This window comes from Rhinopithecus roxellana, chromosome 3, assembly GCF_007565055.1.
Source record: "Rhinopithecus roxellana isolate Shanxi Qingling chromosome 3, ASM756505v1, whole genome shotgun sequence".
Lineage (NCBI taxonomy): Eukaryota > Metazoa > Chordata > Mammalia > Primates > Cercopithecidae > Rhinopithecus > Rhinopithecus roxellana.
The window spans coordinates 10,811,053-10,837,700 of record NC_044551.1 but is presented as its reverse complement, the minus strand read 5'-3'; the positions used below and the strand labels follow the sequence as shown (position 1 = coordinate 10,837,700).

Genomic DNA, 26,648 nt, shown 5'->3' with positions numbered 1-26,648 from the left:
TTTTTTTTTTTTTAATAAGACAGGGTCTCACTGTGTCACCCAGGCTGGAGTGCAGTGGTATAGTCTTGGCTCGCTGCTGCCTGGACCTCCTGTACTCAAGCAGTCCTCCCACCTCAGCCTCCCAAATAGCTAGGACTACAGGTACATGCCACCATACCCAGCTAATTTTTTTGTAGAAATGAGTTCTCACTAAGTTGGCCAGGCTGGTCTCAAACTCCTGGGTTCCAGCGATCCTCCCACCTCAGCCTCCCAAAGTGCTGGGATTGCAGGAATGAGCCACTGTACCTGGCCCAGAGCATCCTTAATGTGGCAAGCACTTCTAGGTAAATGTTAAGTATACAAAGATAAAGAAGACCAAACCCTAGCATCAGTGATCTTCCAGTTCAGGAGAAAGCAGTAATTAAACATACCCGTGCCCGACAAGTACAAGGTAAATGTGTTCAGCACAATCAGGGGTATGCACAATGGGCTTTAGGGAAACAGAGTAGAGGCATCGAACTCATTCTTATAGGCATGTCAGGAAAGACTTGGAAGCATCTCCTGAATTTTGAGTCTCAAAAGATTGAGAGTTATCCAAGTTCAAAGGAGCAAAGAAGAAAACAGCATTCCAGATAAAAGTGAAAGCAAGAAACATCCCATAATGTGCAAGCACCTGAGGGTTGCTAATGCATGCCCTACACACCTTCCTAGTCTTTGCAAATAATTGCTTCTCGGTCTGATATCAATTATTGATAACTATTAACTGACAATCTACATACTACTTAAAATGGATTCATATCAATATACAAAACATCCTCATTTTAAGACTTATCTCTAACTCCCTGCCAAAGGAATTTCCATTTGTCAGGGACTTAGCATGGTCACATTATAGAGTCCGTTTTGCCTCCCCACCCTTTTAGATGCAAAGGCCCACAAGCAAGATGCCACAGCTGATTGAACTAACAGGCAGTTTAGCCTTAGTAGCTGACCAACAACCATGGTGTGGTCTAGCAGGAAGGGCCAGGCTAACCTAATCATATTCTCTTTCTCCTAAATTTGAGTTGAAAAATACTGAAAAGATGAAGCAGTTCATAGTGCAAAATAAAACTGAGGGAATACAAAAAGCAAAGCTATTAAATAACTTCATAACCATGAAGAATCACGGCAATCTAAATTTACAAAGCCACCGTATGAATAAAAAGAAACTATACGAAAAAGAAAAGTTATGCAAAGCAGAGGAGAATAACAACCCTGCTAATAACCCCAAGAGAAGTAGACCCAGAGAGAAATCGGTATGTGAAGATTGACTGAGTGTAGTTGCAGACAAGTCTGTTTCTTAGTTAAAAAATTATATTCCTCAGTTTCCTTTGCAGCTAGGAATGGCGGTATGATCAAATTCTAGTAAATGAGATATAATCAGTAAGTCTTACAAGTCTTCCAGGAAGGAAGCACACTTTTCTTCTGCCTTTTCTCCATCCAGCTATCTGGAATGCAGAAGTGATGGCAGGAGCTCTGGCACTAATTTTGGACCATAAGCTTAAAGTCTACATGCTTCTTGGGGCCCTAGTGACTTCTGGACTTACTTGCCTGAGCAAAAAATGAAATTGTCAAAGCCACTATATTCCAACCAATTCCAGTCCTAATTGATACAGTGGTTGAGAGAATGTGACAGAACCACAATTTGAACTCAAGTCTTTTGGACTTGGGGGCCAAACTCAATCATCATGAGCAAGTGCTACCAAATAAAGTCAAACAAACTGAGTAAAGCAGGTTTACAGTTTACATGTATTTTATGATTCAATAAATCATAAAAGTCTGACTGCCAACGGCCAATAAAAAAGAAAAACATGCTGATGCAGTGTCACTCACCTACCACAAATAACACTTTGGACAAGCCTCTTTGACTCTGTAGCCTACCCAGACATATAAGGTTTTTCCCTGAACACAAGTACCTACAATAAGGTATATGGGCAATAAAAATTGAATATAGGCACCAGCTTCTCATGGATGGCAGAAACCTATCAAATTCAGATTTATAACGAATAGAGGAGATTTTCAAGAGCACACAGGATTCTGGAAAGCCTGCAGCACATTTTGTAAGGAAGTCAGAGGTCTTTCTCATTAACTTCAAGCAAAAGACTTTTCCATACGTCATTAACAACTAGAAGAACTCAGCCTGGGCATTGTAACTCCCTAAACCACTGATGCCCCAGTGTGGCAAGTGTAGCATAGATCGGCAATTCCTTTGAAAGGCTCAAGGATTTTAGATGCCCAAGCTGAAGGACCAATGAACTTGGTATTAATTCTCTTCATTAATTAAACAATTTCATATTTGCATTGACCACCTACTTTGTGCCCAGCCATGTCCTATCCTGAGGACTGAACAGTGAGCAAAGTCCCTGCTCTTATGGAGCCTACACTCCAGTGGTAGTAGCACACAAAAGAACAAATAAAATCAACTTAGATGGTGACAAGTCCTATGAAGAAAAAAATAATAATAATAAGAGAATGTGCAGGAGAGGGTGGATTTTAGACACTGCTATTTTTAAGAGCAGATGTGGTCATTCTAACAATATTATAGACAATAAAAGAGATGCCAAAAAAGCTTTCAACAGCTTTGCTTCCCAAACCCCTTGCGTAGGCAAACACAGTATTCTACCATAAAAAGTCGCAGCATTAGACACTCAATTCTATAATCCACAAATATTTATTGAGAAGCAGTTCTGGGAGACATTAAGAGCAAATCTAACAGCTCTGGGTGTTAGACTCTCTAGAATCAAATCCTATCCATACACTTACTATTCGTAGGAGCTTGGGCAAGTGGCTTAACCTCTGTGTATCTTAATTTGTCATTTGCAAAGTAAGGATCATAGTAGTACCTATTTCATTGGGTACTAAGAGGATTCAATGAGTTATAAAAGGAAACACAGTGAGCTCCAGATTTGTATTTTGTTTTACATACTTGGTAATTGACACATAATATATATTTTAATTGAATATCTACTATGTTCCAGGCACACAACTTCCTCTAAGCATTCGTATAAAGGGGCCCCAGACACCAGGAAGCCCCAGGGGCTGCACTCTGCCATCAGCTTCTACAGATGCCTTGCATTCAGGCCTTGTCTGTACTCTTGGTGTCTCCACCTGCTGTCACCTGCATTACCAGGACTAACTCCTGTGACTTCTTACTGCAAATACTGTAACCCAGAATGGTAACTCTGAGATTCCACAAAGGAGTAAACATTCCAAATCCAAGTTTGGATTGTTTTGCTTCAGTTTTGCTTCAGTAAGAGAGATCTTACTACTCTGTCTCAACAGAGCCACCAACTGAAGCAAAACAATAAACAACATCCATTTTTAGCCAAGCGTCACAATATTGTCCAGATTGGCAATGCACGATGTTTAAACTGACAAAGTTTTAGTCTATATTATATAAAATTATATCAACTACCATCAACATTTTTTTTTTTTTTTTTTTTTTTTTTTTGAGATAGAGTCTTGCTCTGTCACGAGGCTGGAGTGCAGTGGCGTGATCTCAGCTCATTGCAACCTCCGCCCACCTCCCAGGTTCAAGCGATTCTCCTGCCTCAGCCTCCCGAGTAGCTGAGATTATAGGTGAGTACCACCACATCCAGCTAATTTTTCTATTTTTAGTAGAGACGGGGTTTCACCATGTTGGCCAGAATGGTCTCAATATCCTGATCTCATGATCCGCCCTCCTTGGCCTCCCAAAGTGCTGGGATTACAGGCATGAGCCACTGTGTCCAGCCTCACTCAATATTTTAATATTCAATAATATTTAATATTTTTAATGCTATTATAATGATAGGTATCTACTTTGCCATGCATTGTCCATTAGGCGCTTAGGAGCAAAATTAATTAGAATCACAAGGAAAATTACATTTATTCAATTATCGAGTATGAATTCATCTTCCATTCCCTATGTTCCATTCCTTTTCAATATAATTAAATGAACACAACTTTTCAGCACTGTCCTTCTACTAAAACCTTAGAAATCATTGTTTAGGGATTCTTCCATTGATTTATCTTTTTAAGTCACTTCTTTGGGCATGATCCCTACATTGTCAAATCTATATTTAAAGTCCTCAAAATATTCAAATGGCCAAGTCCTTTTACTGAATCAGTACTTCTACATTAACTCACAAAAATTATTGTACTGCCAAGAAAAGGCTGACTACAGGAGAATGTGTAGTCATTTAAACAACCATTTAAAGGTTCAAAAAGATTTCTATTTGCTTATTAATTAGACAATCTCAACTTTTCCTCTTGTTTTTCTGACTGTGGAGGGAAAAGAAAGGTAAGCTTTGAGGTTAGACAAACCTGAGTTTGAACCATTCAAGAAGTCACATTAGAAAACTCATCCATCCAAGGACAGACAGTCCTTGGTTTCCATGGGGGATTGGCTCCAGGACCCTCTGCAGATACTAAAATCTGTGGATGCTCAAGCTCCTATAGAAAATGCTGTAATATTTGCATATAACCTACACATATCCACCCGTATACTTTAAATCATCTCCAGATTACTTATAATACCTAATACAATGACAACGTTGTGTAATTATTAGACTGTATTTTTTACTTTGTATTATTTTTTACATTTTTTTGTTCAAATATTTACAATTTGCAGTTCACTGAATCTGCAGATCTAGAACCTGCAGATACAGAGGGTTAACTATAATAATACTAAAGCTACTAACTCTATTGAATTAAATAAGCAAGCATCAGGTGCTTAGCAGAGGGAAGATAATTTCTCACACCTAGTGAATCCAAAGCCAAGCCACCCACATCTACTACTGGAATGTGGATGAGTCTCCTGGACAGGCCCCACTAGTTCCCATCCGATCCCTGTATAATCCATCCTCCACTCAACAGCCAGAGCAAGTTTTCAACATGTAAATCTGGTGTTATTACCTCCTGCTTAATCTCATAGTTTAAGAGCAATCTTAACAGAAACCCAACTCCCAGTCACAACCGCCAGGCCCTAGGAAATCTTAACTGGGCTCCCCTGGGGCTTGGGTTCAGAGCCAATTTCTTTGAGCCACTCTTTAGTATCTGATACCCCAAGCTCTGAGATTCCTATGAGCAGCTATACCACTGCCTCATACTTGCTGAGGACAAATACCCCTAGTCAATACGCTCAGGGAACTACCTGCCATTTTCTGTAAGTCCCAGGGATCCCTGTGCCCAACTCAGGTGGTAGTATCTACCTACTTTTGTCCCCAGGGACCCACCCTATTTCCCTTTTCTTTTTCAAGGGATTCCACTTTTTCCTAAGTCTTGTAGATTTTCTCCTTACCCCATCCCTAAAGCCTAGCTGCCAAGTGGCACAAGCCCTCCCTCCCTTCCTTGCTGTTATGTTCTTGCTTCTCCAAAGGTGTGCACATGGCCCTTCTTTATGAATGGGTTTTAGTGCTAAGGACTAAAGGGAACAGCTATGTGGAGGGTGATATAAAAATCTAACAACTAAAGGCAGTATAGTCATTGCCTATGTTTCTGACGTGTCGTGTGGATAAACAAGCCACTGAAACACCTGCCCTCCACCTGTTATCAGCAAGCAGATCTCTCCAAAGCCCTCCCTTCACGCTCAAACCAGAAGGTTGAATCACAACCCATGAACCAGGTGAGCTATAGCCCCTCGTAAGTCCACTCCTTTCAGACGAGCAGTTTGCATTTCTGAGGGCAGAGTTTCTATTCAAGCATTTCATTAACATGGTGAATAATGTCTAGTAACTATACCTATAGAAATCGAGTAGAATCACACACAATTCAATTTAAAAGGACAGCCTTATCTTACAAGTCACAAGAGAAGCAAAAAAAGGCATTTACTAAGGTTCTACTATGCACTAGGTATTTTTATACTGTCATCTCACTCAGCGCTCACAATGTAGGTATTTCCAGACCTATTTGTCATATGAAAAAAAAACTAAAGGATACTAGCCTGAGGCTAGTAAGTGGCAGAACGCAGACTACTGCCTAGGTCTAATTCTAAGCCAGTCCTTTTGCAACTCTGCAACCCCACACGGTGTTGCAAAGAGACAGCTGGATATTCAAGAAATACTTTTAAGTAGAAATTGAATTTTAATTAGAGACTGAAATGAGAAACAACATATTCAAATGTACTGTATATAAAATTTTAACACACTGGAAACCACCCACGCATAATTCATGCTGCCAGAGTAACTTGGAGTGGGGGGGAGAGATCAAGCCTCACGATAAAACCTATGTTCTGCCTCCTGACTGAAGATCAGCTCAACATTGCACAGTGAGCTACTTTCCAATCTGTAACATTTGCAACTACGATTCTGCCGGAATCCTGTTCTTCCTTGATGCTACACCAAAAAGAGAACAAAATGCAGAACCAAATAACCAAATAAACTATTTGATAAGCCTTCAGTTCTCAACCATGTCTAAATGCAGTTTTTGTGTTCATCAAAACAGCTTCATTGTCCTCACTGATAATATATAATAATAATAAACATATAAGTAAATATCATAAACATACGCTTGTAAAAAGTCAAATATATTAAAATATCACTTGTTTAATAGTTCTGCATAAAATTAATTGGAAAAAACTCCACTGCCTGAATGACAAGAAAAGAAACATGTTAGTTCCTCCCCTATACCACAATGTTTTCTTAAATAACTCATAGTAAAGTGAAGAGAGATTGGCTGATACATTAGGACCAACCTAGAAGGAAAAAGTTGAAAGGAACTTTGCATCTACTTGAACCTCTCACTCAGTGCATGAACTCCTTTCTATGATGTCCCTAACAAGCAGGGAGCCAGCTTCTGTTCTGTCATTTCCTACTCAAGGAAGATGAACAAATCTTAAGAGAATTCTTCTTTACCTGAACCAATACCTGGCCTTCCTGTGATCTTGACCTGCTCAGACTCATAGAAGACATTATGCCCTTCAAACAACTAAAGCTACTGATTAGATCATCCTTTTATTATTATTATTTTTTTTTTTTTTTTTTTGAGATGAAGTCTCATTCTGTCACCAGGCTGGAATGCAGTGGCATGATCTCAGCTCACTGCAACCTCCACCTCCTGGGTTCAAGCAATTCTGCCTCAGCTTCCCAAGTAGCTGGGACTACAGGCGTGTGCCACCCACACCAAGGTAATTTTTGTATTTTAGTTTCACCATGTTGGCCAGGCTGTTCTTGAACTCCTAATCTCATGTGATCCTCCTGCCTCGGCCTCCCAAACTGTCTTGCTCTTCTTTAAAGGTTCCCCCCAAGTCCAAAAGCCAAAACTCCAATGCCAATGAAAAATATCATGCAATAACCCAGTGGCTGGCAAATTACAATCTGTGGGAAAATCCAGTCCACTGCCTGGTTTTGCCAACAAAGTTTTGTTGAAACACAACCACATCCATCTGTCTGTCTATTATCTATAGCTGCTTTCAAACTACTAAGTCAAAGTTCAGTAGTTGAAAGAAAGATGTATGTATTTTATGTTCAGTGTTATAGGCTACAGTCTCAGTAGTTACAAGGGTCATCCCTGTATTATTTAGGATGCCCAAATGCCTGCCAACCATTAAGCTCCCAAAAAGTATTTGCTGAGTAAGGAAAGTCAGAAAAGGAAAGAGGATGGTTAGGAAGAAGGGAAGGTATGGCTTTTCTTCTCCCAAAACTAACTGAAATCCAGCCTTATAGAATACTTTAAAACCTAACAGATCCTTGTCTTGCTGCAAGATCTTTTAACACAGGGCTACATAGCAGAAATAAAATCGAGGACCTAAAGTGACTATGTTTCATTTCAGGCAAATAAACACTGATTAAAATATCATTTAATAAAACAAAAGTCCTGGTTAATTTTGAATGCATGGGAAAATACTACTCACACTCAAGTGTTAGAAGCATATGTATTTGTTATTGTTGCTACTGCTTATTGTCTTAATATCACTCACTGCAATTATATAAAGCAATTGGGATAAATAATCTTTCCCTCGGATGAACTCTTATGCACTCTGGATTTGGGGAAACAGAAAAGAACTACTTTAAGACAGATGAGGAAAAGACTGAATCATCAGTAAGCTTACTATAACTCTTGATTCTTCATCTCCTTCCTGTTTTAATAATCACTCATTTTTACGATGGTTTATTCAAGACAACCTTTGTAGAAAGTATTAAAATATGCATCACATCTTGCATAGCTTTTATAATTTCAACTTTTTAAGCAACTTGTTTCATTACACTTGTGTTCTCTTACAAAGAATCTGATGTGAAGTAAGAATTAGCAACTCAAGATCTTTCTCAACATAGAACCAAAATTTTTACTGAGTCCATTTTATGAAACTATTCCAAGTGAATATTAAGCTCACATAATTAATTATTTATGATAAAACCGGAAGAACTCAGAAGGCATGAAATGGAAAATATTCACCTAAGGGTATTAACAAAGATCCCCAGTATAGTTAGGTATTCTGCCCAAATAATGACATAATTAAACTAAAACACTAGCACAGGAATCTCAGAATGTACAAAAATTGCAGCCTGCATCCACAGAAATAATGAGGAGGGGCTGCACTCCAGGCTTAAAAAGTAATGCTACCCACAGCCCACGGCCAGGTCAGTAGGGACCCTGAAAGAGTCTGGAAGTGCAAAGGAAACCTAGGGAGCAATCGAGTGATCCCATCTAAATGACCCAACCTTTAAAATACACATAGAAATCCCAAGAAATCATAGCAAAAAGTATGTTACACTGAAAAAAATTACTGGTGAACAATATAAAATATACATTTCTATACAAAATGAAACAAAGAGAGGAATCCAATAATCCCAAGAGGTTTTCTACTTTAGCCCAGTGACTTGAAAAAAGAACCAGTCTCATTCAGGAAACATTCAAAATGACCAAGAACAGCAACATTACCCAATAAATCATCTCAATGCTCCTTCCTCTACCATACCCTGCCTCTCAGAAAACATTCACACAGGAAGAAGGGATAAAAGAGCTGGCCAATAAATCACATGCTCTGCTTCTCAAAAGCAGAAACTTGACTTTCAAATTGTTGGACTCCAAAGAAATAGGAACTGAAGGCTCCAAACAATAACAGAATTCCAGAGTAGCACCTCAGAAAACTCGTCTAGTCAGTTCAAAGTGAGTCGGCTGGTGTGGCCACACACAGATAACAGCTGTAAGCAGAACTGGCCTGAGGAGAGATGTGGGCCACCCTCTTCCCTGCCAGGGCCTTTCACCCTGTGAATCAGAAATAGCCACCACTTAAAACACCAGCAAGCAGCTGCAGTGTCTTTAACCCAGTTACCCTACACTATGCTTATTAAGCAGAGGCAGGGAGATTTTTGAAAGGCTGGTATGGAGAAAATGAATCAAAATGGAGTTAAATCTTTTTGGTGACAACAGTACCGTAAGTCTTTGTTTTACATACAAACAAACACTTTTCTAGTACTTACAGAATTAGGCTCTCTTTTAAATGCTTTATATATACATTAACTCAGTTCTGTGGGGTAGGTATTTAATACTATCATTACACCCACTTTGCATAGAAGGAAACAGGCACAGAGGCTGCAGAGCAGGTAAGTCACACGGCTATAATGCAAATGCAGGCAGTCTGGCTGTGCCCCTAACCATTATTATGTGCAGCATCTCAGTCCAAACAAATATTTACTCAGCACCTGTCATGTGTACTTGTGCTGGGTTCTGCGCATATTAAGAGGCCTGCAACCCAGCCCTGCACTATGCCACAATGTGCTCTGTCCTATAACACAGACAGCAACAAAGGCCCGAGGCAGCGTCATGGCTAGCACATTAGGCACCTCTGTGCCAGTTCACAATGGGTATCTGGGCAAGCCAAGCAGGGGCTGGATTTCAGCCCCACTTGCCCCCTTGGCCAGGCACTTCTGTGCAGTGTCTAACAGGCCTCGCTGTCTAAGGCAGCCCTGCAGTGGCCCTGGAAGGACCCTGCATTCTGTTTTGGTAGTGAAAGGTTGGGAGAAGAGAAGTTTAAATAATGGGAGGAGAGAAAACTAAAAATGATTTCCACAATACTATGCTCCTGATCATTTTAATTAGGTAGAAGTCAGGATCACAGAGCCCATTTTAGCTTTACTAACAATGCATCCAGATTACTATACAATTGTTCCAGACATAACATATGAGGGCTAACCTCACAAACTGCCCTAACAAAACAGCCCTAAGCAGGCTGCCCACAACAAAACAAACTCCAGGCTCCAACAACTGCCTGTGACCAGATTTCAGTCCTGTTGGAAAGGCCTCGGCCTGGGCCATCTTCATTAGCTTCTGGACTGAGCACTTCAAACTATGAGTTCTCTGCCTTGGGAAACTGAAACTGGCAGGACTCAAACCCAGGGACCCCTCCAAAGAAATCCAGCCCTGTGATAGATCCAGACAGCAACTGAGTCTCCTGAGGGGGTCCAGTCTGCCCATTCACCAGGAACCAGAACTCCCCTGGAAGTGCAACCCCTCTTAGTAGGAAAAAAATAGGCCAAGAGTCTTAAGAATCCAGTAATTGAGCTGTGGGTTTAGTAATCTGAACGAGGACCCTCTGTAGCACAATTAACCTGGGCCTAATCTTCTCCCAGCTCCTTAAACCAGGGAACTGCTAGATGAAATAACATCTTTCATGTTAAGGTCATCCTTACTGTACACTGCTCTGTGCCTCCCTTCCAATAAGCCCATCTCACACTAGTACCTGCCCTCCCCAGCCTTTCCATAGAACCCTCTGCCACAGTGGTGGTGGTGCATTAACTCTGCAGTACTCGTTAGGAAGAAGGGCTTTGGAGCCAGATTTCTTGGGTTTAAGTCCCAGCTCTGCCTCTTAACTTGCTGTATTTCCTTAATCAAGTTCCTTATTCTTTCTACATCTCAGTTTCGACATCGGAAAAATTGAGATGATACTGCTAGCACCTACCTCACAGAGTTGGTTTAAAGATTCAATAAGTAAAGCCCTTAGAAAGTATCTACCAATATAAATACTGTGATTGCTTTTTTGCTATTATGAAGAACAAGAAGAGGCAGGAAAGGAGGAAGTAACAAGCACTAACCTAAGAGTATGTGTATTATTTCAGTTACTCTTCACAGCAAATCCAAGAGGAGGTTCCTCTTACTGTCCTCACTCTACTAATGAGAAAAGTGAGGCACTGAAAAGGCAACTAACTTGCCAAAGTTACACAGAATAGTTGGTGAAGCCAAGGAGTTCAACCCAAAGCCCGCAGCACTCAACCATGAAACAAACTCCTCTACATCCACAAAAGCTTTGTTAAATGTACCCTCTATCTTGTGGCCTAACTCAATCCCTTGAAACTACCCTCTCCCACTCTTGGGCCACGACCGTCCCACTCCTTTCAAGACTCAGGACAATACACTCTATCCAGTGTTCTCTACTGCTACTTGTTAATGATGTCAACCAACTCTGCCTCATTCACTAAGGATTTCTGATATCTGGCTCAGTCTTTCACTCAAACACAAGCCCTGCTATGGTCCTGGTGACTTCCTCCATGAGGATGATCCATCTGACACTTTGGCTATATTTCCTCTGCTGCCTCGTGACCTCCCCATCTTTTACCTGCTGCCAGCCATAGCCGCACCCTGGGGCCTCCCCTTGGAGAGTCTACTTCTGCAGTCTTCAATTCACACCCCTATTGTCTGACCACATTGAACTTTCTTTCCCTCCAGTTTTCTGACTTGTTACTCCTTACAACATTTATGGTTCAGCCTTATCAAGATAACCGTCCCTTCCATCTTCTACTTTCTATTTGCTGTTCTTTCCTTCCCTTCCAATAACTCAGATCTCAGTCTATCATTTCAAACATTTTCTTACCAGTGTACTAAGTTTCTGCACCCCATTGTCTACCTATGGATTCACCTTAGATTAGGAAAAACCCTAACCCTTACCAATCTAATTGCCCACCTTCTTAAAACTACATCTAGACAGCTACAAAGGCTACAAGGAAAGAAAAAAGAAATCACACAACCATCTAAATGTGTACCAAGTCATGGTCTGTGACTTCAGCACCACACAACTACCAACCCTCTGTGTCCCTGGTCATCCTCAGCCCTCAGTCTTCACTGCAGCTTCTTCAATCCTCCTCAGCTAAAACCCCTACCTGACCACATTTCAGTCACTCTTGGCAAAACGACCTCACATTCTACTTCATCAGCACTGCGCCATCTCTAGTCCCATTAAAGGAAAGCCACCCCCCAACCTTCCTGCCCCTCCAGTTCCAGCCCTTTCTCTTCTCTTTCCTGGTGAATGTCTCACAAAACATTCATTGGAGCAGCATCATTTCCTCATTTCCCACTCCTCCACTAATCGGCACCCCCAGAAGGCCCATGACAGCCCTCTGGCCAAGGTCACCACTGACATGAATTCAGTGGTCATTTTCCAGTCATTATCTTCCATGATCTCTGGCCAACGTTTAACAAAATTGGCCACTTTCTCCTTTTGGAAAGTCTCTATCCTCAGCCTGCTTGACATTACACTCTCCAGGTTTCCTTCCAGCCTCTCAGTTCTCTTTCTCCCAGGCTCCTCTTTTTGGTTGTTGTTGGTATTTTCTTTCTTTCTTTCTTTTCAATTTTTGTTTTGAGATGGGGTCTTGTTCTGTCACCCAGGCTGGAGTGCCATGGCATGATCATGGCTCACTGAAGCCTCAACATCCCAGACTCAGGTGATCCTCCTGCCTCAGCCTCCCAGGTAGCTGGGGCCACAGGTGAATGCCACCATGCCTGGCTATCTTATTTTTTTGTAGAGACAGAGGTCTCACTATGTTGCCCAGTATAGTCTCAAACACCTGGTCCCAAGTGATCCTCCCACCTTGGCCTCCAAAAGTGCTGAGATTACAAGCACAAGCCACCATGGCTGGCTTGCAAGCTTCTCTTTGGTTCCTTTTCTTTTGGTGATCCCATAAAAGCTGCATGTGTACTACATGCCAGCAGTGGCTGAGGCCATATGCATCCTCAAGTCTTTTCCTTTCCCACACAACTGAACCCTCATGCATGGCTATGGCTTCAGCTACCATCTAAGTGGTTGCAAATGTAAGCTCAGAAGTTAACAAGACTTAGGTTCAAATTCTGGCTCCACCACATCTTAGGCACAACACTGAATTTCTCTAAGCTTCAGTTTCCTAATCTCTAAAATGATAATAGCAAATGTATATCACATAAATAACACTGAGCACTGTGCCTCCCGTAAAATATTAATAATATAGTTGCAGTACGTAACAATAAATGTTAGCTATTAGCTTTTTTTGTTTTGTTTTTTTGAGACGGAGTCTTGCTCTGTCGCCAGGCTAGAGTGCAGTGGCGCGATCTCAGCTCACTGCAATCTTTGCCTCCTGGGTTCAAGCAATTCTCCTGCCTCAGCCTCCCAAGTAGCTGGAACTAAAGGCGCGCACCACCACACCCGGCTAATTTTTTGTATTTTAATAGAGACAGGGTTTCACCATGTTGGCCAGGATGGTCTTGATCTCCTGACCTCATGATCCACACGACTCGGCCTCCCAAAGTGCTGGGACTACAGGCATGAGCCACCGCGCCCGGCCCTAGGTATTAGTTTTAACTACATCTCCAAATCTTACCTCTGAGTTTCCATTTACCTATGTGAAATCTCAAGTTGAATTACTGCACAAGCAGTTCAAACTCAGTCACTCTGAAATCAAACTTCTCCCTTTCCCACCCAACCTGCTATTTCTTCGGGATTACAGATCACAGTGCATGACCCCATTACCCACCTCAATACCTACAGTGGTTTTAAAACATGTCCAAAAATTCTTCAACCTTCCTCCCACTAAGAGATATCTCTCTTCTGCCCTTGAACCTAGCAATGCCTTTCTGACTATCTTGATGAAAAGAAAACAGTAAAAGTGACACTGCATCACTGTTGAGGACTGGGTAGAAAAGACCAGGCAGTTTCTGCCAGTTTCTCTTGGTACATTTGCTCTGTGAGCCTTCAGCCTAAATATGAAAAGTCCAGCTATCTTGAGGCCATCACACAGAAAGGCTACATGAAGAGAGATGCCTCAGGGGGCCACCCTTGTCCAGCACCCAGCTGTTGAAATGTACCTAGCCCAGATGCCAGGCATGTGTATGAAGCCTTGAGGTGACCCCACCCTCCATCTGTTTACAACTTCATGAGGGATTCTGGACAAGAACTGCCTAGTTGAACCCAGTCAACCCCCGATTCACGAGTAAAATACATTGTCATTGTGTTAAACTATTGTTTTAAGGTGGTTCATTACTCAGTATTAGATAACCAGAACAATGCTCAAACCAAAAACCTAAGAATTAGCCCTGAGATCTATTCTGTTGTCATCTTCCACATCCAATTACAAAATTCTGGCAATTCTTAAATGCTGCCTGAATCCATCTACATTTCTGCATCCCTCCTGCCCCTTCCTGGTTGTGAACACCATCATCTCATTCCTGGGTCAGGACATCTTCCTAACTAGTCTTGCTCCAGTCTGCCCTCCCTTTCTAATCCTTCTCTGCACTGCAGACAGATCTGACCATGTCATTGCAGGCAAACATTTAGGGTTTACATGACCCTAGCTGGGCTCTGCAGCTTCATGTCTAGCACTGCTCCAAACCTTGCTCCAAAAACACAGAACCCCTGGAGTTCCTTGAAGTCATGGGGTTACTCACCCCCAAATCTCCGCGCAGCTATTCCTTTTGCCTGGCTCTGGCCCTGCCTGTCACTGGGCCAACTTTACTCAGCTTCAATGTTGCAGATGTTAAAAGACTCCTCTGGGAAGTTCTCTTTGGCCCTGGAAGTTCTGTGCTACTCGAGTCATCTTTATTTCCCTCCAGATAGACTACGCTACTCCAAATGTAACTGTTTATTTTTCATCGTACAGGAGCATAAGCACCTTGAGGGCAGACCAACGTCTTACTTACTCCACTTTTTTTTTTTTTTAGGGAAAAAAGCAAATTTAAAAAGATAGGACATTATGTTCCAATTCTGGTAAAATTCTTAAAGCACACAAAATGATACTATATATGGTTGACACCCATATGCATATATGATAAAAAGCCAAAAACATGCATCAGACTGTTACTTACTAACCTCGGGATAGTGGTCACCACTGAGAAGGGTGGAGGAGGAAGCATGCAGGGAACAGGAGTCTTTAGTTTCATTTAAAGATCACCAGAGTTTTGAAGTCAAAATGGCAAAATGTTAACACCTGTTCAATCAGGAAGGCAGGTACACAGAAGTCTGTTATATTATTTTCTGTACTTTTCTGAGTGCTTAAAATAATTCATAATTAGAAATAAAACTCTGAAAGAATTGTATTTCTGTTTAGCTACTGACTCCATGTCTACACTGATTAGGAACAGGTATAGACCTCCAATGCCTCAATCAATGGTCCTGGAGTGCCTCCAGATTGTCATTCCCTTCCCCGAGAGAGAGCGAGGCCAGAGCAGCAGCTCTCCTGTTGAAAAAAGAATGCAGGGGAATCCCTTTTGGAGAGACATGGACACAATTAGTGGGATAAGTCCTCAACTCTGAAAGCAGCAGTCTAGAGGTCTAGGTACAGAGGAACTTGATAAATGAGAGTGGCTTGCAAATGCAACTTTTCAGATGGTGAGTTACTATCAAAACCATGTAGAAGTGTTTGGCTCTATGAGCCACAGGGCAGAACACCTACCTTTATGCACAGTGAAGGAGAGAGTGGGTAATCAATGAAAATAAAATCAATGAGCAGACTCCCACCTCAAACACAAACCCATACAACTTTCCCAGTGGGAGCTGCACTGTCACTGAGTTCCCAGAGGGCCTCTCACAGGCAACCAGGTGACAGAAACAATCAAGTGACGCCTCAATTTCCATAATTGTTATCTATGGTTCGCATAGTCTCTCTCACTCATCCTCCCAATAATTATTAATTATAATAGGTAAGCAGCACCAAAGAATGCTCACGACCATGGGCTTAGAATCAGACAAGCTCATACCCTGACCCTGACCCTCCCCTGGTTGTACAATTCTGGGCAACACTCAACCTTTCAGAGTCTCAAGTTTCCTCTTTTCTAAGTTGCCATGTCTTTGTAAGTCAGCAATACCTGGTTAACAGGACTATTGGGAGGATTAAATTTGGTGATCCAAGTAAAACACTCTGCACTGTAAATGGTACACAGTCCTGTATTTACCAGACACCAGACTAGATTCCAGTGATAAAATGGTGATTCAGATGGTCAGGGAACCAGCAATGATGCAGGTTATAGACTCAGATGCCAGCCATGTATTTAGTGCTAGAAATCTGAACTGGCCTTATAAATTGTGGGGCCCAGTGCAAAATGAAAACGCAAAGCCCTGTTCTAAAATTAAGATTTTTTTTTTTCAGGATAGTGACCGAAGAGCAGTAAACCAAGCATGGGGCTCTTCTGAACCCAGTGGTTGCACGGCTGGGAAGCCAGCCCTGCTAAAAGTAGATGTGCCTAGGTACTTTACAGACACTCAGAAAATAAGGGTCAACCAGAACTGGGCTTCTTAGACTCATCCAAACACCAGGGGAGAGCCACGTCATAACACAGGGGGCTGCAGGATCCAAAGTAAAAGCCCCTCAATAATTTAATTTGTGGGAGGTATCAGAGGAAATTCCCATTTCTTGTCACCTATAATAGTTACAAGACCTTCCCTAATAAGCTTTCCTTCTCTTTAGTCTACCTTAGAAATAAATCCTTTATAAAGTTAATACCATCAAGAGATTTTGCCCAGCTGAAGTCCAAAAGCAACAGGCTGCTTATGGTCTAGTGTCTGCTGGGAACAGCCGACTTCTCAGGCAGCACGTGGCAAAGGAATATAGCAGTCTCAGTACCTCTTCAAAAGAAACGGGGCTGAGCATGATGGCTCACACCTGTGATCCCAGCACTTTGGGAAGCTGAGATAGGTGGATCGCTTGAGGTCAGGAGATCGAGACCAGCCTGGACAACATGGTGAAACCCCGTCTCTACCAAAACATACAAAAACTAACCACATGCCTATAGTCCCAGCTACTCAGGAGGCTTAGGTGGGATAATTGCTTGAACCTGGGAGGCAGAGGTTGCACTGAGCTGAGATCAAGCCACAGAACTCTAGCATGGATGACAGAGTGAGACCCTGTCAAGCAAGCAAGCAACCAAGCAAGAAAGCAAGATAAAGCAAGCAAGCAAGCAAGAAACAAACCGGGGCTTGGGGCAGGTAGGAATGTGCCCCTGAAAGTGACACTAGGGGACTGAGTAAGGAGATGGCACCACTGCACTCCAGCCTGAATAACAGAGTGAGAACCTGTCAAAAAAAAAAAAAAAGAAGAAGAAGAGGAGAGGAAAAAAAGAAGAATGAGGAGGAGAGGGGAGGGGAGGGGAGGAGAGGGTGGTGGGGAGGGGAGAAAAATGAAACGAAACAAAACTGGGGCTTGGGGCAGGTAGGAATGTGCCCCTGAAAGTGACACTAGGGGGCTGAGTAAGGAGGTTGCCTGAAAATCTGTATGTGGTCACCTGATGGAACATTAGATACTGAAGATCACCTCAGTGACTGTGACCAGGGTAAGGAGACTGTAAGGCAGGAGTTCCCAGCACACAACATAGTTCTCTTCCTAGCCAGCCTTCTCTGTAACAATCACCTGCCAGAGTCCTCGGGGACAAGGGCGCATCAGCCAGCCTGCTCATGGCCACTGCTTTCTTTAACATAGCAGTGGTCAAGTACCGCTTTTCTGTACCTGTTTACTTAAGAAGCAATATACTAAAAATTTTGAGTGCATCCCAACTGCTTTAACACCAAGCTGCCTGAGCCTCTGCCCAACACAAAGGAACTACTTGTAGGTAGAAGGCAATGAAGAGGGAGGGCCCTAGGCCACAAGCGCAGTTCAACTACTTGCTAGCTGTGTGAACTTGAGGAAATTACACAACCTCCCTGAGTCTCAGTTTAATGCTATTACACATGCAAAGCACTTAGAACACTGACACAGAGTAAGTGTTCAATAAATGTTAACTGATTTTGCCCTCCTAATTATAACTCATATGCTTATCTCCTCTCACCCCCCACCCCAGCACTGCCCACATGCCAACAAGCATGTGGCTTTGACACCTTTCAGAATGCAAGTCCCTGGAGGGCATGAATCAAGGTCCCTATGTGTCCTCTCCTAGGGCTCATACTGTTAGACTAGAGCCACAGAAGTTTGGGAACCAGACCTAACACCTTTGTAGAAAAGTTCCTACCTAATGGTATGGATTTGCTCAAAACATTTTTGCTAAGTGAACTCCATATATGGGAGATCTGTTTATTGTGCTCAGATAATTTTTTATCTTATAAATTATTAAGAAAGGAATATTTAAGGTGACTGCCTAATCCAGTCGACATTTAGACTAAAAAATGTTTGACCTACATTATCACTTTACAGTTAGTCAAAATAAATACAACTTCCAATGTTCATAGATATTCAGAGTTTAAAACAATGTACTTTTTTTTATCAATAAAGAAGTTCAGTTCACAGATAACTGAACATAATATGAAATCACAAATGTACCTTCACTCCTCTTTTCAAGTAGGATCCTTGACAATTTCATAGTGCCTGTGGGCTCTCCCTTTTATAGCACATCATGGGTTTCTATTGTTGGTTAGTTAGCTGGTTTTTATCTGCAAATGGTGAGAGATTTGTGATGATCGACCCAATTCTCTGCAACATCTTCGCCACTGACACATATATTTTTATGATGGCAGATACAGCCTATAACCAAGAAACTAAATAGGCCAGGTCTACCAGTCTTTACAAAGAAATCTTATTAAACTAACCTTATCAAATCTAATCTTATTAAATGCCAAACACTGGCCAGGCGCGGTGGCTCACGCCTGTAATCCCAGCACTTTGGGAGGCCGAGGCAGGTGGATCACCTTAAGTCAGGAGTTTGAGACCAGCCCGGCCGACATGGTGAAACCCCATCTCTACTAAACATACAAAAATTAGCTGGGCATGGTGGTGAGTATCTGTAATCCCAGTTACTCAGGAGGCTGAGACAGGAGAATTGCTTGAACCCAGGAGGCAGAGGTTGCAATGAGCCAAAATCACCCCCATTGCACTCCACCCTGGGTGACAAGAGCGAAACTCTGTCTCAAAAAAAAAAAAAAAAAAAAAACCCAACATGGTACAGTAGTTTCCCCTCATCCATGGGGGATATATTCCAAGTCCCAGTGGATACCTAAAACCACAGATAGTACTGAGCTGTCATAGAACTAACTAACATAGCACATAGCACACTATATTTTTCCTATACACACACACCTATGATGAAGTTTAATGTGTAAATTAGGAACAGTAAGTGATTAATAACTAATAATAAAAGTGAACAATATACTATAATAAAAGTTGTGTGAATGTGGTCTCTCTCTCTCTTAAAATATCTTATTGTACTGTACTCACCTATTTTGAGACCTCGGTGGACCATGGTTAGCTGAAATTTTGAAAAGTAAAACTGGATGGGAGGGTGGGGGCTACTATATACAAATGCAATGAATATTAATTGACAATTAGCATCCAAGACTTATCAACCATTTTTACTTGTCACATTTTCAAGTCTAAGTTTATATTTTAGTTCACAATAAAACACATAAAATGAGAGAAATGTACTAGAAAGCAAAAAAGCACATCAGAAACTACCCCCTTCCCTATGTGCCTTACTTAACCTGTCCTGCCACAGGTTCCTCTAGAGCCACACACCTGCCAGTCCTGCAGCCAAGGAGGATATTATAGCTGAGGGCTCATCCTCCATGACTTTCAGGGCCATGCACAAAGTAGGGGTTCCATAAATATTTGTTGAATAGATAAATTATTCAAATGGGTTTTATTTTCATAGCTTTTCAAAGAATCTTAACAGAGTCTTGTGACTTCCTGACTGTTGCTTACAACTCCCAGTATTTCCATAAATTGAGACTAGTTTAAAAGGTATGTCAATACCACTAAGCAGTAACAGTCATTCTAGAGGACGTACAAAAGTAACATCAGCAACATAATCACAATACATTAATGTCTTTTTTTGTGTGTCTTGAGACCAAGTCTCACTCTGTCGCCCAGGTTGGAGTGCAGTGGTGTGATCTCGGCTCACTGCAACCTCTGCCTCCCGGGTTCAAGCAATTCTCCTGCCTCAGCCTCCCAAGTTGCTAAGATTACAGGCGTGCGCCACCACGCCCAGCTAATTTTTGTATTTTAAGTAGAGATGGGGTTTCTCCATGTCAGCCAGGCTGGTCTTGAACTCCTGACCTCAAGTGATCCACCTGTCTCGCCCTCCCAAAGTGCTGGGATTACAGGCATGAGCCACCTCGCCCAGCCATACAATTATTAACATTTTATATTTGAAAAGCAATGTACTGTTTACAAATGGCTTTCCCTCCACTATCTCATTTAATCATCATAGGTATTACACAGAGTACAACCAATTCTACCACTGTTGTTTTGATGGCACAAAGGGAAAAAAGGTTAATTCCAGATCAACCATCACATGAGTCAAGACAGAAAATTTTGAACTGAAAGGAATCTAGAAGTTGATCTTGTCCAAGCTCCCAGGAAAACTCGAGAAATGTGTTTTGCTCTTTCATTTTAACTGCACTATTTTCTCCTACTTTATTCAAAAAGCTTTGCACATTGTGTTACTAGTTATACCGGTGAGAAGAAAGAGTAAGATGCTGGTACTGCCTGTTGGGACAGCAGCTAAATGTTTACCCAAAAAACCTGGCAGATGTAAACAAGGCCTTTAAACCCCATCATGAAAGGGGAAAAGTTGTGTGCCCTTCAAGGAAGAATCACTCATCAACAGGAAAACAGATTTTTATGTTTAAATTGTCACCCCGGCTAAACGGATTATATCTTGATCATCTTCAAGTTAAAGAGTAAAGGATACATCCTACATTCCCCAGAACAAAACACCTAATCCAAACAGATTTTATCTTGTCTCTGTTTAAAAACTGGTGAAAAAAAGCAGAATTTCCCTTTCCATTTCATATGCATCTGATTCAACAAATAAAATATCGGGCCCTAACTATTAATACATGCCAACAACCAAGTCCGGCACCGCACCAGGTGATACATCTAATTGATTAGGATTAGCAAATTTCTATTCTTTCCCTGGACTGAAATCAATAAAACCCTGTCTTAAATATTAAAGTACTATCCCTGTCCCTCACCTTGACTGTCACTTCTGAGAACATTTGTTTTAAGAAATCAACAGCGACCTCGAAGATCAGTAGAGCTTCTTCATCTGTTTTAATAACTCAATCCTATTAAAAGGATTAATCCTGTTAAAAAAAAAAATAGCACCTCCACCTTTCTCTCCCCTCTTCCTTTCCACTCTCCTCCAAATAAAAAGGTTAAGGCCGGGCGCGGTGGCTCAAGCCTGTAATCCCAGCACTTTGGGAGGCCGAGACGTGCGGATCACAAGGTCAGGAGATCGAGACCATCCTGGCTAATACGGTGAAACCCCGTCTCTACTAAAGAATACAAAAAACTAGCTGGGCGACGAGGCGGGCGCCTATAGTCCCAGCTACTTGGGAGGCGGAGGCAGGAGAATGGCGTGAACCTGGGAGGCGGAGCTTGCAGTGAGCTGAGATCCGGCCACCGCACTCCAGCCTGGGCGACAGAGCCAGACTCCGTCTCAAAAAAAATAAAATAAAATAAAATAAAAATAAAAAGGTTAAGTGGTGACATCCAGCCCAAAGAACAATGAACAATACATACACACACACAGCTCTCTCTTCCAGTTTCCAACAGGAACAACACAAGACAGTCAAATACTGATTAAAAAGAAATGACACACACCATTATTCTTGTCAAGTGCATGGAAAGGGAACTTACTCTAATCCATTCAGCAAAATCTGGAGTCAAACTTGGAATGAAAGATGCATTTTTTTTTTTTTCTGCAAGGTAAATAAAAGAACTCAGGAATTTTTTTTTAATAAGATACCAGATGCAAATAAATTATTATTCCTCAGAAATAGGGCTTTTAATAAACACCACACAGAGTATGCATAAGCAAGCAAATCAATCCGAAAGACAGGAAGAGAAGAATAATGTGTGGCACATCATTTTCTCTCAGTCGATAAGCAAAAGTGAACACAAAAAGGCCATCTCGGGAGGGCTAATTTTTTGTTTTGAGATGGTTTTTCTGTTTGTTTCCATCCAGTTAAATGCTAAAGAATTTTCTTAAATCTTTTCACAGGGGACACTTGGCACACTCACAAAAACTAAACTGTTTCCTTTAAGATTTCTTTTCTCACCTCCAAAGAGTAGCCAGCGGCTTTTATGGGGTTGGTCACTGCACTTGTGAATTTTAGACGGATAAAGTGGCAAAATAATGATTTTTTTTAAATATAAAAGTAAAACTAAGATGTATGGCAGGTAAAACTTTCTAAACAGACAAGTCAAATTTGGGGCCTGCTGATTTTGACACAAAGCTGTTAGTAAATTGGCAAAGAAATGAATCTGCTTTTAGGGTAACCTTGAGCCCAGGGAAAATAAAAAAGCCAAGTCAAAGTTGTGACCTGTTGGTTTTGACACAAAGCTGTTAGTAAATTGGCAAATAAATTAATCTGCTTTTAAGGTAACCTTGAGGCCACAAACATTCATCCACTCACCTTAAGACTATGCCTATCTAGAGGTTAGCCTGAGTAATTAACCAGAGTTATCAATTTTGTTTTCACTAATCATTTTGATAGGTTTGACACCTCAAAGATGGCTTTGTGATGCAATTTATAAATTTAAAACACATTCAGTAAATAAAGAAAATAATAAAATGTCAGAACCACCTGATTTTCTTTTTTAAAAACTAAGTATTCAAAATTAGCTCTTAGTAGTACAGGTAATGTCACTCTTTCCTACTTGGTAATTATCCCAACAAACTTTAGCTTTAATTTACGCAGACTGCAAGACAAAAACCATGTATTGTAATATATAAGATAAATTACAAATTAAATCAGTTATTTTACTTAGAAAACAATCTTCTGGACACTTTGGCAGCTCTCTTAACTTACAGGGCACCTTGTATTGTGAAGAATGTTCATAATCAGACAACCCCTTTAACCAGCCACAGTACTGAGTGAATAATATCCCTTTATCACAAAGATAAAGGAAGTTACTGCCATCAACAAATGAACAACAAAACAGAACTTGAACTCAGAATTTTAGATTCAGCTCCATTCACAAGGCCATGCATTAACTGTAAGCACCATCCTTTCCCACCAAGACCATCAAGCTCTGAAGCATTAGGAGAAACATTTTCTTTATGGACACTAAAATAAGCCCAATACACAGATGACAGTACAAAGCCGGTCCGGCGTTTCTTGGCCATCAAAGCATGCACAGACTTTCTCTGTAGAGCCTTAAGTGTAATTCCTAGAAGGCACTGGCAAATCTCTGCCAGGCAGAGGCTCTGCAGTCGAAAACCGAGTGCATGTGCTCAACAAGATGACAGGAGGGTCAATGTTTCTAACCGTCTACTTCAACCCTGCATGGCAATAGCGGTTCTGCCCAACATGGTAAACACAGTAATCACATAGGATCGAACACAGTCCCTGTAAATGAGGATCCCCTTAAACGCAAACAAGCAGCTCTGGGGAAACATAATTTCTGCTCGCATAATTCCACTAAGACACACACAGAAGTCCATTTTTAAAATGATGTTCGGTCCCAGTACTGTGCTGACACTTTTCCCACCTAAACTTCTCAGCACAAGCCTGGCCTAAACAGCCGGGTTCCAATCCGTGCACAGTGGAACAGCGGCACGCACCCAAGACCGGAATGGTGGGGCAATACCTGTCCCTACTCAGTCCTGTTCGGACCAGCCTGAGAGGTAGTTTAGACCCGTCTGCTTTATGGTAATGTGCTTTTAAAACCCCGCCACGACCGAGGTCATAGCTTTAGAGATTTAATAACAATCAAATGACCGGGGCTGCTGGGCACTTAGTGAGCCATTCTGGTTATGGCTCTTTAATAGCACCTGGAGTTCTGCTCCAGGGAGAGCGGAAAACTCCCGCTCCCCCGGAAAGAAAGTCCTCTGCGGAGAGCGCAGAGGGAAGCCAGGAAACCGATCGCGGACAGGGGACGCGCCGCCGCAGCCGCCCCATCTCTCAAGCAGCCCCAGCGCGACCCTCGCCCCGCAGCCGTGCTGGCCCAGGCCGCACTTTTACCTGTCAGCTCCACCACCCAGCCGCCCTGGAGGCTGTCCCTCCGAGTCCAGGGCACGGCTTCCGAGCCGGCTGCGGGAGAAAGAACCCCAGAGGCATCCTATCCCAAAGAAAGAAAGCAAAAAGGCTGCTCCTCAAGGCAGGGGGCCATCGGGCACGCCGAGATCCGAGAGGCGACATGCCACCCCTGCCATGCACCTACCAGATAATCCATGTACAGAAACGCCTCAGTTATCCGGAGATCAGACATCCGGCAGCCTAAAGCATCCGGAACGGCTCCGAACCCGGAAAAAAAAGCAGCGTCTCTGGCTGCGAGCGAGCAGCTCCTGTAAAAGCCAGCAACAGCGAAAATAGCCGAAAGCAGCCGACTAGCCGGAGATTACACAAGGGGCGCGGCGATTGGCCAGACGGGAGGGCAGAAGGAAAGAGGCGCGCTCATTGGCTGCGGCGCCTATAAAAGTCAGGCCCCAGTCGGTGGAAAGAGAGAAACGCGGGAGCGGCGGGGGGGTGCAGGTTAGTGTTCGCTGAGCGGAGGAGCCGGGATTGGGGCAGTGCGGCTGGGGTGGGGGCGGTGCAAGCGGAAGAAAGAGCCAAGAGAGCGGAAAAGCGACTGGTGCTGTCGCCGCCCGAGTTTTGTGTTTCCACAGCTTCCCAGTTGGGTACAGCGCAGCCGAACTCCGTGTTCCCGGGCTGGAGAGCCTTGGTGTCCCCGCCTACCCCCAGTAGGAAGCGAGCGCTGTAACGTGGGAGGCGTGGTCGCCACTGATCATCTCTCTCCTCAGAGACCCTTCCTAAAGGCTTTGCCGCCACGAGACGGCACCACCGGGAAAGAAGTGTGTGGAAGTGTACCCGTAAACAGGCAGTCCTGTATGCGACTTAGGGGCAGAAAGACCCTCCGCACTTTCATCATTTGAAACTAAAGCGGACGATTCCAGTCTAGTGTTCTTGAGTACACACAGGCCCCCCGCGCAGCCGGAGTTGACTGAGGAACCCCTCTTCCAACCCCTGCGTAGAATGCCAAACAGTCATCGGAGAATTCGCTTTCCTCCACGTGAAAAGGAAAAGAAAAATATTTGAGGACTCGCAGTAGTCACTTGTACTCCCCAAACACACGGGAAGAAGTGATCAGTTTGCATGCTTGGAGTCAAATTACACTCAGCACAAATCCAACGCCCCCGAGTCAAATGAGCAATAGAATCTCTGCACAAAAAAACACAAGTAACAATATTTGTGACCCGATATTATTTCAAGAGGTAAAAACATCTATAAGATGCATTTGGGACTTGTGCATTTCCTGGTAATGTCAACATCGCGTTAAGCTAGTAGGGTTAGGCAGGGAAAGCCTGAATCGGACAAGAAACTGGCTTTTTTTTTTTTTTTTTTTTTTTTTTTTTGAGGCTATAAATAACCAGACTATGCCAGACACAGCTATGTACTTAAGCTCAGGTGATTGGAGTGCCCCCCCATTCCCACCCTCAGGGCTTAGGGAGAATGGAAGATAAGGTGGATGCTCTCACCTGTATTAATAGTTAGGGCTTGCATACATACAGTGAAGTTTCAAGAGTGAAACTTCATCAACTGAACTCTTTATGAAGTGACTGCCTGACTGTACACATGATGTTTTGGGAGATGAATTTTTACTTTCCCCTTAACTTGACACTTTTCTTTTTTGTATCCTCAAGAAACAAATTTCCGTACCGTAAGTTTACCTGAGACTACCAAAACAGTTCTGTTAGATAACCATGGCATTCACCCTAAATGTGTATGTAACCAATAAGGGCGAAGCAGCCCCCTACAGCCCCCTAGAGGGAGCTGTAGGTTGGTGAGCCAAGTGATTTTAGGTATGCTGTCTGATTTCCTAACCTGTTTGCTCAGCTGCAAAACGAGAATTCCTACCACCAGAAAGTTGTGAGTGTTTGGGCGGGGGCAGGGGGCGGGAGGGGTTGGGGAGGTTGTTTTTGTTTTTTTGAGACAGGGACTCTCTCTGTTGCCCAGGCTGGAGTGCAGTGGTGCGATCTCGGCTCACTGCAACCTCCCCCTCCCGGGCTCAAGCATCCTCCCACCTCAGCCTGCAGAGTCCCTGGGACCACAGGTGTGCACCACTACGCTCGTCTAATTTGTTGTATTTTGGGGGTAGAGACGAGGTCTCACTATGTTGCCCAGGCCTGTTTCTAACTCCTGGACTCAAGCAATCCGACCGCCTCGGTCTCCCAAAGTGCCATTAGTTCCAATTTTGATTTTCCCTGGCATTCTGTTAATTCAAACACATGTAGGTTTAGAAGAGATTTTCACCTAGATTTTGGAGGAGATAGACGTCCATAAACCTATACTCTTCAGCACAATTTGTTTGAAACTAATTTGGAAAACAAAACCTCTCAATGAGCAGAAATAGTCATGGAACATTTTTTGTTTGTTTTGCTTTTCGTTGTGAATAAGCACACTTTAAGATAAAGGGCTTGAGTTAGCAAAGGGACACCTTTTGGTCCATTGTTTTAGTGATAAATGATGTGTTGGCTACAGCCGAGTC

The 26,648-nt window shown here is 42.6% G+C and overlaps 1 protein-coding gene across 1 annotated transcript in view; it reads right to left on the bottom strand.

The window, feature by feature from the left end:
* Positions 1–24,481, bottom strand: part of ARL15 (ADP ribosylation factor like GTPase 15) — a 447,710-nt gene extending 423,229 nt beyond the window's left edge. Inside the window, exon 1 of the mRNA XM_030927753.1 lies at positions 24,324–24,481. Within this exon, the coding sequence (XP_030783613.1) occupies positions 24,324–24,371 (48 nt within the window). The 5' untranslated portion in view covers positions 24,372–24,481. The remainder of the gene's footprint in view (positions 1–24,323) is intronic.
* Positions 24,482–26,648: the final 2,167 nt, after the last annotated feature.